General features: G+C 38.0%; 1 protein-coding gene across 1 annotated transcript; it reads left to right on the forward strand.

Moving 5' to 3' along the window:
• The first annotated feature begins 10,272 nt into the window (after positions 1-10,272).
• Positions 10,273-11,858, forward strand: LOC131434088 (uncharacterized). Its single transcript, XM_058600735.1, has 2 exons — positions 10,273-11,560; positions 11,827-11,858. The coding sequence occupies exons 1-2, from the start codon at positions 10,273-10,275 to the stop codon at positions 11,856-11,858; spliced, it is 1,320 nt and encodes a 439-aa protein (XP_058456718.1).
• Positions 11,859-15,221: the final 3,363 nt, after the last annotated feature.

The following is a 15,221-nucleotide window of genomic DNA, read 5'->3' on the forward strand; positions in this document are numbered from 1 at the left end:
ATCCGGAGGGTGTTGACTTGCTGAATCTACTCACCTACACCTCCTCTCAAGTCAGCTAATCCCAAATTTTCTCAATGACGAACAAACAAAATTTTACCCAATGGTTTAGTTAGAGTATCAGCAACTTGATTCTCTGAGGGAATTCGCTCTAGCTTAAACAATTTATCTCTTACTTTTTCTCGAAGAAAATGGTATCGAACATCGTAATGCTTCGATCGACGTGTCTCAGGGTTCTCCGAGACGCTAATACAACCAGAATTGTCCTCAAAAATTGTTAACGGTAACTGCACTTTCAGATTCAAATCATTCATGACCTTCAATAACCACAGCATTTCCTTAGCGGCATCACATGCTGCTACATATTCAGCTTCACAACTTGATAGAGCAACAATAGCTTGTTTACGGCTACACCACTGCACAACATTTCCATAGACTTTGATGAGAAATCCAGTAGTGGTTTTCCGATCCGCTTGATCATTCGCCCAATCTGAATCAACGTAACAACTAAGTCCAGGATCATCTTTGTGTTTAGCATAGAGCAACCCAACATTTTTTGTACCACTCAGATAACGCAAAACTCTTTTCAAACACTGTCAGTGTTCTTGTGTGGGGTTTTCTTGAAAACGTGCAAGATACGTCAAAGCAAAACATATGTCCGGTCTAGTGCCTGCCATGAGATACATCAGACTGCCTATGAGTTCAAGATATGGTTCATTGACTTTCTCTGCCTTTACTCCAGGTTTTAGCTTTAGATTCTGTTCCATCGGGGTAACAGCGGGATTACATCTAGCCATTCCGAATTTATCCAACAACCGCTCAATATACGCTGCCTGGTCAATTTGCAACACGCCATCATCGGCCATCCCATGAATGTTCGTAGTATTCCAAGATCCGTCATGCGAAATTCCTTTGCTAGATAGTCGCGTACTTCATCAACCACTTCTGTAGTACTGCCGCATAGCAATATATCATCTACGTATATTACTAAGTATAGTACAGTGTTTCCAATGAACCTGTAGTAGAGACAAACATCTGGTAATAAAATTGTGAAAACGATCATTCCAACATTTTGGACTTTGTTTTAGACCATACAGAGATCGGTTTAATTTTAGAATGTATCCAGTTTTCAACGTCATCCCTTCCGGAGGCATCATATAAACATCTTCTTTGAGTACTCCATTTAAAAAAGCGGTTTTAACATCAAGATGTCGAAAATGATAACCGTTTTGTATGCCAAGAGCCAAAACAAAACGAATCGTAGGTAGACGTGCCACTGGTGCATATGATTCCACGAAATCTATTCCACGCTTTTGCAGAAAACCGCGCGCCACCAGTCTCGCTTTAAACTGTGTCAACTTTCCATCGTCTGTATCTTTGCGTTTAAAAATCCACTTGGAGCTTATAACTTTCACACATCCTGGATTTTTTACTATCGTCCATGTTCTATTCAGTTTCAATGCTTCCATTTCAGTTTCAACTGCTTGCATCCACTGATGTTCATCCTCTCTGCCATGTATATCCTTGTACGATTCTGGAGCATCTGACATAAAACATTCAAGAGCCATTGCAACGTTCGAAGAAAGATCATACTCGCCTGTTCTCATCCAAGTTGGTTGTCGACGATGTCGTTCTGAAATCGGATGACATTCTAGTGGATCGTCTGCTGAATCGCCTTCAGATACATTATCTTCATTATCATCCGACTGATTCTCGACAGATAGAAATTCTTCCGAATCTTGATACTCATTATTAATCTTGAGAGTTTCATTGTCGCTCGTACCATCTATCACAAGGGGCAAGCTTTTGGTAACTTCTTCCGTAGGGGCACTATCCTTAAACTCGTTGAATCTAACATTCCGCGAACACACAACCTTCCGCTTAACAGGATCCCACATTCTATAACAGTTAATTCCATAACCGATCAATCTACATTCTGTTGACCGATCGTCAAGTTTTTTTCTTTGATTCATCGGTACTGTCACAAATGCTTGACAGCCAAAGATTCGAAGATTAGAAATATCCGGCTTTCTCGAGAACCACGCTTCGTAGGGTGTTTTCTTCTCTACAGCACGAGTCGGACTACGGTTGGTGAGATACACAGCAGTGTTAATGGCCTCACCCCACAATTTTTTTTCAAGGTCAGCATCAATTAACATAGCACGAGTCTTATCGCACAGTGTGCGATTAACTCGTTCGGCCACACCATTCAATTCTGGTGTATAAGGTGGCACAAACTCCAACCTGATTCCCTCACTGTCACAAAAAGTCTTCATTTCTTCACTGCGGTACTCTCCGCCGTTGTCACACCTAAGTCGTTTCATTCTAATCTCAAAATGCGTCGTCGCCATCGCATGAAATTGCTTGAATTTCGAAATTACTTCATCTTTCGTTTTCATAAGATATATGACTATCATATGCGTCCAATCGTCCAGAAAGGTGATGAAATACTTATATCCGTCGTGGGCGTGATTGGACCGCAAACGTCACTGTGAACTAGCTCAAGCGGTTTTGTAGCTCTTTTTCGTGTACCGCCAAAATGTGCCCTCGTTTGTTTGGCACGTGCGCAATTCTCACAAAAATCCAACTCATCCGTCAACAAGGCTTCAATACCTGTGACCATATTATTCGATACTAACGAACAAACGCTTTTCATGTTTAAATGACCTAAACGGCGATGCCATAACGAATTACCATTAGTTTTGGCAACAGTCGCTTTAGCCAACGATGACCATCGCCCGTTGATTTTAAGCCAGTAGATACCGTTTTTCACAGAAGCTCGTGCAAATACTTTTCCGTCTCTCGAAATGCTAGCACCTCGCTTATTAAAGAGGACTTCGTTTCCGCATTCTACTAATTTTCGCACCGATAAAAGATTATCTCTGCATTCCGGAACGTAAATAACGTCGTTTACTATCACCTTTATTTCCTCCTCTCCGTTCGCTATGATGTGTCCTGATATGTGTCCACCCATTGTGCCGCACATTTTAACACCATCCATAGCAATGGCAATTTGAAATGGTGACGTCAATTTTGTCACACTAGAGAGCACCGAAATGTCGTTAACCAAGTGCTCTGAGCATCCCGAATCGAGAATAAACCATATCTCACTCACCTGTGATGAAGCATTATTCTGAGCTGACATAGCATATGCTATTGTTTCACTTTTTACGACTGAAGCTTTGCCGTCCGTGTTATTTTTAAGATTTTTGGGACAAGCTGCCTGGAGATGCTGATCAGATCCGCATACGAAGCACTTCAGCTTTTGTTTCACCTGTTTTTGTTTTCCTCCTTGTAAACTCATTGCCGATGAAAGCACTTCAAGTGACACCTCCTCTGAAGCCTTGCCGTTCATGCGTAGTTCCTCTTCCAGTAGAATCGATTTTACTTTTGTCAATGTTAAATCCGCTTCATCCATGGTTTGCAACGCAGCAATCACAGGTCGATATTGTTCTGGCATTAGCATCATCAGTCGTACTACTCTATCGATCTCGTCAAACTGCTTGCCAACGTCACGAAGTTCTCGGATAATTTTATCGAAGCGCATGAAGAATGTCTGCAGTGTCTCGCCTTCGTAGAGTTTCAGGTTATGTAGCTCTGTTTCTAATAATAACCTTTTAGCTACACTCAATCGATTGAAAGTGTTTTTCAAAACACTCCACACATCAAAGGCCGTGGTACAGTCGCGAGTCATATCCAGAAGATTGTCATGAATACACCGTATGATCAAGCCTTTTGCTTTCTTATCATCCCGTTTCCACTCATCTTCCTGGTCCTCCGGCTGCTCCCCACCGTTCACGTGCTCAAGTAAATCTTTCTCGTCGAGCATAACCTCCATCCGGTAACTCCACTCGGCGTATCCAGTTCCACAGAACTGTCTAATACCAGTTTTTTCACTGTTTTCTTCAGACATTTTTGTGCGGGTCCATAACCTGTTGGTTTTGGGAATCGTTCGAATATTCAACTAAACAACACGATTTAATTTTGATTAGAGAAAAAAAAACAACGTAATATGTGTATTTAATTTTGCAGACTCAGTTACACTGAATGAAAAAGAAACGTTTTATTTTTACTACAAGGTGATTCATCCGGAGGGTGTTGACTTGCTGAATCTACTCACCTACAATTCTATTTCTTTCGTTTTTCTCTTTAGATTTAACACAAGGCAGCTCAGACTTTTTTTTTTTTTTTCATAAATACGTTTATTTCATAGGCAATATACATAAGTTTTTCTTCGCCGTGGCATCTACAATACATAGTACTTTAAACCTAATACATTTCGAATATCCTATTAGTATGTTGGTATTCATTAGTTAATCTAAACACTGTTTTTATCAAGCGAGTTGCTATTATAAATTACATTAAATGAAATACATTTATTTTGTACATGATCTTATAACTATTTCAGGTTTGTTTGTATCAGTTCATCACTTTTATTTAATATAAGATAGCTGGCTATTGGTTGAGCTCATGGAAGAGAAAACAATCTAACATAAAATAAAATTTAAATTGGAACTCCAATGGACTTAATGAAATAATAAAGAAGTTTCATGTAAGGAACGTCACGACAAGCAAGAATGTCGCGAACTGGGACATTGGATAGTCTACCTTGGGTACGCAAGGAATTTATTAGTTGAGATCTGACATCACGATACTCCACGCATGTCCAAACAACATGGTCAATATCGCGGTAACCTTCGCCACAAGCACAATGATTAGTCTCGGAAAGTCCAATTCGAAGGAGATGTGCATCTAACGTGTAGTGATTGGACATGAGTCTGGACATCACACGAATGAAATCTCTACTCACATCCAGTCCCCTGAACCATGCCTTTGTCGATATTTTAGGAATAATTGAGTGCATCCACCGACCCAGATCATCTTTATCCCAAGAAGCTTGCCAGCTGGCAAGTGTTCTTTGGCGAGACGCGCTATAGAATTCATTGAAAGCAATTGGTCTCTCATAAATTTCACCCTCAATAGCACCACGTTTGGCTAAAATATCGGCTCTTTCATTGCCTGGAATGGAGCAATGAGCCGGAACCCAAACTATTGTGATTTGATAATTATTATTCAATATGACGTTCAGGCACTGTTTTATTTTGCCCAAGAAAAAAGGTTCATTTTTGCCAGCAGCCTTTGAGCGAATGGCTTCAATTGCACTCAGACTATCTGTGAAAAGAAAATAATGGTTTGGAGATAATGTGACGATTATACTCAAACTATAATGAACTGCTGCTAACTCTGCTATATAAACAGATGCAGGTTCTTGAAGCCTAAAGGAGACCGAAACATTATTGTTGAACATACCAAACCCTGTCGCTTCTTCAATTCGCGATCCGTCCGTGTAAAACATTTTCTCAGAGTCGATATGCCTGAACTTACTTGTAAATATTTTTGGGATTTCCAACGAGCGTAGGTGTTCCGGAATTCCACGCACTTCGCGCTGCATGGATGTGTCGAAAAATAAAGTTGAGTCAGGGACATTTAGGAGGCTGACACGGATAGGAATATATCTTGAAGGGTTGATTTCCTGTGACATATGGTTAAAATATACAGTCATGAATCTTGTTTGAGATTGAAGCTCAACTAGCCTTTCGAAGTTATTAATAACTAGGGGATTCAGTACCTCGCATCTTATTAGCAGTCGCGACGAAAGCTCCCAAAAACGATCCTTCAATGGAAGAACTCCCGCCAGAACTTCAAGACTCATTGTATGTGTCGAATGCATGCAGCCTAAAGCAATTCGCAAACAACGATATTGAATTCGCTCTAATTTGATAATATGAGAGTTTGCAGCGGAACGAAAGCAAACGCATCCATATTCCATCACTGAAAGTATCGTTGTCTGATACAATTTTATTAGATCTTCCGGATGAGCACCCCACCAAGATCCGGTTATTGTTCGAAGAAAATTTACTCTTTGTTGGCATTTTGTTATCAGAAACCTAATGTGTCCTCCCCACGTGCATTTGGAATCAAACCACTCCCCGAGGTATTTGAAAGTCAAAACCTGTTGGATCATTCTTCCCATCATATGGAGCTGAAGCTGCGCGGGATCATGCTTTCTTGAAAAGACGACTAACTCTGTTTTCTCCGCAGAGAATTCGATACCAAGATGAACAGCCCAATCGGACAAGTTATCTAAGGTATCTTGCAATGGTTTATGCAGATCAATAGCTTTGGGTCCAGTAACTGAAACTACGCCATCATCTGCCAATTGTCTTAGTGTACATGGGGATACTAGACAGCTGTCAATGTCATTTACGTAAAAATTATAGAGGAGCGGACTGAGGCAAGAGCCTTGCGGTAGACCCATGTAGCTAATTCTGAATGTTACCAAATCGCCATGTGAAAAATGCATGCGTTTCTCTGACAAAAGGTTGTGCAAATAATTATTTATAACCGCTGGGAGTCCATGTTGGTGAAGCTTGTCTGAAAGAACATCAATGGAAACTGAATCAAATGCTCCTTTAATGTCTAAAAATACAGATGCCATTTGTTGCTTTTGAGCGAAGGCAATTTGGATGTCAGACGAAAGTAATGCAAGGCAATCATTCGTCCCTTTATTTCTACGGAAGCCAAACTGAGTATCTGACAACAAACCGTTCGTCTCGACCCAAGTGTCGAGACGTCGTAGAATAATTTTTTCGAACAATTTTCTGATGCAGGACAACATCGCGATGGGTCTATATGAGTTGTGATTGGAAGCTGGTTTCCCCGGCTTTTGAATGGCGATAACTTTCACTTGCCTCCAGTCAGGTGGAACAATATTTTGCTCAAGAAGCTTGTTGAACAATTCCAACAAACGTCTTTTTGCGAGGTCGGGCAGATTCTTCACCAAGTTGAATTTAATTCTGTCCAACCCAGGAGCGTTATTGTTACAAGACATGAGTGCTATGGAAAATTCCATCATAGAAAAGGGGCTATCAATGGAACCATTATTTGAAAAAGATTCCCTAATAATGCTATGCGTAGGAACAGAATCTGGACAAACTTTCCTCGCAAAATCAAATATCCATCGGTTCGAGTATTCCTCACTCTCATTTCCTACGTTACGATTCCTCATTCGTCTGGCCGTATTCCAAAGAGTGCTCATTGAGGTTTCTCTTGACAAACCTTCGACAAAATGTCTCCAATAGCTACATTTCTTGGCCCGAAGTATGCTCTTGTACTTGGTTTCTAAAGTCAAGAATTTTTCAAAATTCTGAGGAGTTCCTCCTCCTCGTTTTAAAAACATCTTGAAGGCATTTTGTTTCGCGTGCTTAGCATCTGAGCACTCTTTGTCCCACCAAGGGTTTGGAGGCCTTCTGTTAGACGATGGACCAAGAAATCGTTTGGTTTGGGCTTGTTCTGCGGCCTCCAGAATCGAACAAACGAGGAAGTCATATTCTTCAAGTGGGGGGAGCTCTTCCATTGAAGTTAAGGCACTTGAAATATTACTTTGGTATTTAATCCAGTCAATATTTTTTGTCAAATCATATGGAATATTAACTGAATTAGCAATGCCTTTGTTACTGCTAATTGAGATGATGATTGGTAAATGATCGCTACCGTGTAAATCAGGAAATACTTTCCAGGTGCAATCTAGTCGAATTGAAGTCGAGCAAAGAGATAAATCTAATGCACTTGGACGTGCAGGAGGTCTTGGGATCCGTGTCATGCTACCCATATTTAGTACCGTCATGCTAAAATTGTCGCAAATATTATATATTAAGGATGATCTGCTATCATTGTAAACGGAACCCCACATCATTCCGTGCGAATTGAAATCTCCTAAAATCAAACGTGGAGCAGGAAGGGCTTCGACAATTTCATTAAGCTGTCGTTGTCCAACTTGAGCTCTTGGAGGAATATATACTGAAGCAATGCAAATGTCCTTTCCTTTAATGTTTATTTGACAAGCAACAACTTCTATACTAGAAGTCGAAGGAATATTTAATCTATAAAAGGAATAACATTTCTTAATTCCTAAAAGCACTCCACCATACGGAGAGTCTCTATCGAGACGTATAATGTTAAAGTCATTAAAACTTAAGGCTATGTTTGATGTAAGCCATGTTTCGCACAAAGTAAATACATCACATTTTTGACTATGCAACAAAACTTTAAATGAATCAAGTTTTGGCATGATGCTTCGACAATTCCACTACAGGACAGTGATTGAATCATTTGCGGCGGATGATAAATTATCCATCAAATGATACAAAACCTGAAAGAACTGGCCATTGAGCTGATAACTGTTTCAAAAAAGTTCTAGCTATTGGAAGGAATGCCGTTATGATAGTCTTTAGAGGTTCAGAAATATTGAATGCTGCGAAAATCCATTCTACAATTTCCGAAAACTTAAGTAATCCTGTTGGTGAATGTGAAACGGAGCCCACTGGATTATTGTCTTTCCTTGAGCTAGTTTCTGGATTGGTTTGTGAATTTGACAAACCAGGAGGCACAGTTTTTGGTTTTAAATTTGGCTTTTTAGCTTTAACACGGGGATCTTTTTTTGAAGATGTAATTTTAGGTGTCTTTTTAGGTATTTTGTGGTTTGTTAATCTCCTCTTAACAGACCCTTGAGGAGTGACAAACGAGGTATCTTCACTATTTCCGTCGGAGTCAGATTCCTCTGGCTCCATAAGATTTGAAAAACCGTTTTCGGTTTCCAAGGGGGAGACATGTATGACCGTTTTAAGCATTTCTGCATATGTGCGCTTAGACCGTGCTTTTAAAGAAAGCTTCATTTTGTCTTTACGCAACTTAAATGCAGCGCATACTGAAAGATCATCATGAGGTCTCTCCCCACAATAAACACATTTTTCAACATTTTTATCGCAAAGATTATCCTTATGAGGCCCTTGACATTTGATACATTTGGACTTATTACTACAGTAAGTAGCTGTATGCCCGAATTTTTTACAGTTCGTGCAATTCATAACATGCGGTACGAAAAGCCGAACAGGAAGACGAATTTTATCGATATAGACATGGCTAGGCAACGCAGATCCGGCAAATGTTACACGAAACGAATCTGAGGGACGATACGACTTTTTTCCATCGACAATAGATGCTGAGTACAATTGCTTGCACTCGAGTATCTTAACTCCCTCAAGCATGGAGTTTTTAAAACGACCAACTCCATTTTTAAGTAAATCATCGGCCGTCAGACTTGCTTCAGTCACGACACCGTCAATTTCCACCTCCTTCGATGGAATGTAAACTCGATATTCAACAGAAAATAATTTACAGGTTACAATTTCGTTCGCCTGTTTCAAGTCATTGACAACAACTCGAATTTTATCTCTATTAACTTTACATATTTCTTTAACTTCAGAGAAATGTGATGTCAAATCCTTGGTAATTTGCATCAAATTTAAAATCTTTTCTTTTTTTCGAAGATAGACTATCCATGGCCCAGTGGTACCCTGTGGATAATGTTTAGCCCTCGGAGTATTTAAACTCTTACTAGTATCCGGAATATGATTCGGATGATCTTCCATAAGATCATCCATTACATTAAATTTTTTTGTAAATTAATAATACCAAAATAAAAACTTATGTTTAGTAAAATTTCAGATATAAGAAATAAAAAATAAATTAAATTAAATCTACCTTGTAGCTGATGTCTCTGTTCCTTTATCGTGAAGAACGACGTGAAGCTCTTCCAACGATTTCCAATTGGCAGTCTTCTGCTGTTTCCAATTGGCAGTCTTCTGTCGTTTACTGCTATCTCAGTTGCTCTGCCGTCGTTGTGAACACCACTGCACTTGCTGTGCTGCCTGTACCTGACCCCAGGTACAGTGCTTTTGCTCTTGGTGGCGATCAAATGCGATGCTTGCAGTGTAGCACCTCGCGATATATGCCGTCTCTTTTGATCCTACGCAGCGTACAAATTCTGGTACCTGGTAGATCAGCACTGGGTTGCTTTAGCACCTTTGTGCCTTTGCACCCCTTCGTCTTCGCACCTTTATGCGATGGCACCTCTGTGACTCGTCACTTCTATGCTCTCGCACCTCTGTGTTTCTACACCTCTGTGCGTATGAACGGGATGGCCTTCGTTGCTAGCTTTCCAGTCGGGAAACGCCCCGAATATTACGTTTGCTATGGGCAGTTTAACTACCTGAAGCTTAGAATTGTCTCGGTATCAGCCGTTAACTCACGAGCCAGTACAATCGAAACACAACCTCTTCGCTTGAATGGTTTTTACTGAATGCGAGCTCAGACTTGTCTGCTATGATATTCACAACACATAAAACAAGAACCACGAAAGAATCAAAGACAAATATGCGTGTACTTCAACGTTTCACTTTGAAATGGGTTGATTCATCGAGTTTGGGATGCTTTGAAGCTTATCGCAATGACCCGTATTATGCGTTCTGTAAAATTTGTTTGGTGAAAATCTGCGTTGCGCGTGGTGGGAAATCAAATCTGAGTTCACATTTAGTCACCCAACGACACTGTGACGCAAATGATCAGTTTTATACTGCTATAGAAGTAGAATGCGCTGATCATGCTACACTTCACGCAGCCATCGTCGCTCAGTTTAATAGAGACAACATCGATTACAAGAACAACTTGAGGGGATTTGCATCAGACGGTGCATCTGTCATGATGGGTAGAAGCAACTCAGTCATGCGACTATTCAAAAAAGAATGTCCGGGTATGATATCCATTAAATGTACTTGTCATTCGCTAGCCTTATGCGCCAGCTATGCGTGCGAGAAAGTACCAGTTTATTTGGAACAATTGATGCGAGATATATACAACTATTTATCAAGCAGCCCAAAACGGGCAAAAGAATTCCAAAGAATTCAACATATCGTTGACGTCAAACCATTAAAAATCCTTCAGCCAAGCGCTACAAGATGGCTCTCTTTGGAAGCTGTTATCAAACGAAATCTTGAGAGATTTGATGAGCTCAATATGTTTTTCTCTTTCCAAGTAAAGTACGATCAGAATTCAACGGCAATACGCATTTTGAATCATCTCAATGATCCCACGACAAAACCGTTGTTGCTTTTCCTTAACTATGTATTATCACTAATCAATAATGTTAATCGTATTTTCCAATCAGTTGATTCCAAGTTTTTCGAAATTTACAATGAAACGAAAACTTTGCTCGCAGTAGTCCTGGGTAATTTATGTAGAGAAGATTACGTAATGAGGTTTTATAAGGAAAATGTTGATGCAGCAGATTTTGAAAACTTTATTAAATCCCCTGAAGAAATTTATGTTGGAGTTGAGGCAAATCAAGTCGAGAAATCGATAGAACAATACAAGAAGTTGATATTTAAATCTATTTGTCGTGATTTTTATATTGAGTTGGTGAAACAAATTTTGAAGCGATTTGATTTCACGAATCCAATAATTAAAACTGCTGCTTCACTAAATCCTCAGACCTTCATGGAGCTGCCAAACCTGAATGAATCGATGATACAGTTTCCACGATTTCTAGAAGGGATTGACAAACAGGAGTTAGACAACGAATTCAGGAGACTTAAAATAAGTGTTACTAAGCTTAATATATTGGAAACAAACATGACGTGGCCTCAGTTATTGGATGTTAAGACACGTAATAGCTTGTTTATGTATCCATTACTGCGAAATTTTATTCGATTTTTTTTATTATTCCACATTCATCGGCATGTGTGGAGAGGATATTTTCGTTGTACAATGCTTACAAATCTAAAACAAGAAACCGTTTGACTTCAGACACCATGAATTCGATTTTGAAAGCTAAAAACTATGTTTCCGAGCATGGCGGTGCATCAAAAATTCAACTCACAAAAACAATGAAAATAAAATTTAACAAATCTATGTACAAGCATAATTCTGTAGATTATCTCCAAAACAGTACGATTGACATTTAAATATAAATAAGTTTATAATAAAGTGTTTTGTAACTTTTTGTGCAAGCAACAATCCTCGTCTTATCATGAAAGTGTTTTCGATCGTTATTAATCATCGGAATCATTAAACTGATCGTCCATTGCACTATTTGCAACGAATTCTTTGTAATATATTATTGTTACATGATAGTTTTTCTAGTCAAAAAAATCAAGTTTGCAATGCAGATTTTTTATACAGATTTTTCTGTCAAAAATGCAGATTTGCAGATTTTTGCCCAAAAAAATGCAGATTTAAATGTGGCAACCCTGCTTATGCCAAATTTTACAAATTTTACCAGTTTTTGTCAGTTATTACCAGATCGTTATGCTTTTGGCCTCTAGACGATAGCGGCCCTTACACTATCATTAAAAGTGTCATTACTAAGTAATGACACTTCTGCTCAAACTCTCGTAATTACTGCATTACTGTACATCATTACTTTTTTGAATTACACGTTCATTATTAATGATGAGTATTTTTAACTACTCCAGCTTGTAACCAGAAAACTTCCCCTCAGCAATTAAAGAATATTAGCAATATTCTTTATCTTCGTTTAGCAGGAAATAAATTTGATTTGCCATTGAAACGTTAAGGTTAATGAAACATTAATAATTTAAATCTACACTTTGCCATTTGCAGAATTTTTTTTCACGTATAGTTCTGAAGAGAACGTTTACTTCATGGTTGTCAAATTTTCTCATCTAATACAACTGACGATATTCAGCACTTCCACAAAAAAAATAAGAAGAAGAAATAATGTTGGTAATGATGGAAAATCCGGAATTCCATTATTACTCGTGTCATTACTGAACTCGTAGACCTTACACGATCATTAAAAGTGTCATTAGATTTTAGTAATGACATTTTAATGATCGTGTAGGGGCCGCTTATAAGACAAGACCTGACAACTGGCTTCTTATTTTTCCTTCCCAGCAGAGATGCCATTTATACGGATTTATCTGTATTATGGGGCTGTCCATAAAAGACGTCACGCTTTTTTTGACGATTTTTGACTCCCCATCCCCCCTTTGTCACAAATTGTCACAGAAGCAAAGAACCCCCCCCCCCTATGTCACATGTCACGAATTCAAAATAAATAAAATTCATCTCAATACATTCTCAATATGTATGACAAACCATACAAATATGAGGGAAAAATCGATTTATTACATGCTGTCATTAGATTGAAAAATATCCCTAAAACTACAAAATCATCGAAATTATTTTATTAATATCAATTATATAAATTAACAAAAGTATTTGGTTGGAATTGATGGAACATTTAAATCATCTGTTTTATTCCTCCTAGGGGTACACAGATATATTATTGTTTTAGGTAAAGAATAATATTTCCTTAGTGTAGCATACAGGGCTAAGAAAATAAATACCAAAACCTCATCAAAACGAGATCACTGCCGGAGAATCTCTTCATTATCAGTTGAACAGCGAAATTTAAACCACATCGATCAATATCGGTACTGATAGTCCGTCACACAATGGGTAGTCATTTTGAGCTAAAATGATTCTTGATTTATGTAAGTTCAATCATTGGATGATTCGATAAGCTTTGATGTTGGTGGAGGAAAATCACATATGATCAAGATAAGACATGACATGATCTACGTCTAAAATCGTTGATCTCCTGCCCTTTTTCAAATGGAGTACAATTGAATAAACTGCATCAGAATCAGATAAGAGAAATTCTTATGATATACTATTATCAATGCTAGAAAATCAAATTACTGAAAAAATTGTCAGTGTATAACTTAAGTTAAACCGTTTGAAGGCATCTTTTTCTTTTTTACTCATATTAGGCAAAATTTATTAATTTCGCTAATTTACTCGCTCCACTTTACAAGAAGAAGCTTTTACATCAACAAATACACGTTTTCCTATAGAATGTAAACGTTTATTGTGGAGATATTTTCAGGAAATAGGGCAAAGCAGGAATATAATTGGGTATTTCAAAAATGCGCTCATTGAAAATATTGGACGTCACATTCCAAAAACCTCTCCCCCTCCCCCCTGTCACAAAAGGTCACGTTTTATGAAACACCCCCCTCCCCCTTGCGGCGTGACGTCTTTTATGAACAGCCCCTATACTGATTTTTACATACGCATACAGAATACAGATTAGATACAGATCTTCTAAATTTAATACGAATTTCCCAAGAAGTAAAATAAAAACTTTTTCGTAAGAGTAATCTATTAGTATTTGATTGCAGTGACGAGAAGCAAAGTCTTGGTCTAATTGAATTTATCATTCTACAGCCTTAATGTGTTGGAATAACATCTTTTAACATCATTTTATTGTTGAAATTTATTTTATTAGTGAATACAAATAAATACAGACTTTTCATAGAGAGTAATACAGATTTTATATGAAAATATCTGGCATCTCTGCTTCCGATTCACCCTTCTCGTCTTCTTCGCCCTGTTGAATAAATACCAACTGCCTGTTTACGTATCGTGAACAGTTACAGATTTTTTTAATAATTTTAATAGAATATTAATCTCATATAAATTTTTTAGGCTCCGTCTTTGATTTGAAATAAACGTGAAAAATGTTTTGATAAATGAATTATTTTTATAGTTTATAAATGCTTAAAAACAATTAATTGAGCATATTTCTGCTATTGAACAACCCAAAAATATTTTTATCCTCTCCTATCTTCAAACGAAACTTCAAATCCATTATTAAAAAATGTTTAAATTGCGACGACAGTGTACAACACAACACTTCATTCTCCTCCTAAAAGTGAACACACTTTCGAATTAACACTAATTTTTAAATCTTTTTCGGTAACACTTTGATTCACTAAAAGGTTTGATCGACGACACGACCTGCCACTCGTCTATCAAAACTGTATCGCAAATTTAACTACCCCACAGTAACTCGTAATGTCAAAATTGAATCGTTCGAAAATTATTAAAAACTGGCAACTAAGAATAAACAGCTCTACTTCTAATAACAGTTATTTGCACCGTAGAAACTGGTGTTTATTATCAAATCAAATTAATTTTGTCGAAATTCGAAGAATAGTTTTGTTGAGATAAACCATGAACGTTCAACAGACAAAATAAAATGATTTAATGTTTGAACAATTTTTCGTAAAACCTGGAGAATGAGGACAATCCTGAGAGAAAAGGTAGTGGTTATCGTAGACAAACATCGTCAGTTGATTATTGGGATGCCACGACTGAACCGAACTAGAAAAAATCGAAGATAAGAAGTTATTACATGTTCTTCGTATGCTTCAGATATTTAAAAATATGTACATAAGCACCGGAGAACACTTATGTTTGAAGATTTTAAAGCGTTCTCTTTGAAAATGACATATTGG

The sequence above is a fragment of the Malaya genurostris genome, chromosome 3 (assembly GCF_030247185.1).
Source record: "Malaya genurostris strain Urasoe2022 chromosome 3, Malgen_1.1, whole genome shotgun sequence".
Taxonomy (NCBI): Eukaryota; Metazoa; Arthropoda; class Insecta; order Diptera; family Culicidae; genus Malaya; species Malaya genurostris.

Bases quoted from the DNA above. Each gene is read 5' to 3' on its own strand.
- LOC131434088 (XM_058600735.1), top strand. From the start codon at position 10,273: ATGCGTGTACTTCAACGTTTCACTTTGAAATGGGTTGATTCATCGAGT. The intron at 11,561-11,826 runs GTAATAGCTTGT...ATAATTCTGTAG, and splicing joins GTTATTGGATGTTAAGACAC to ATTATCTCCAAAACAGTACG.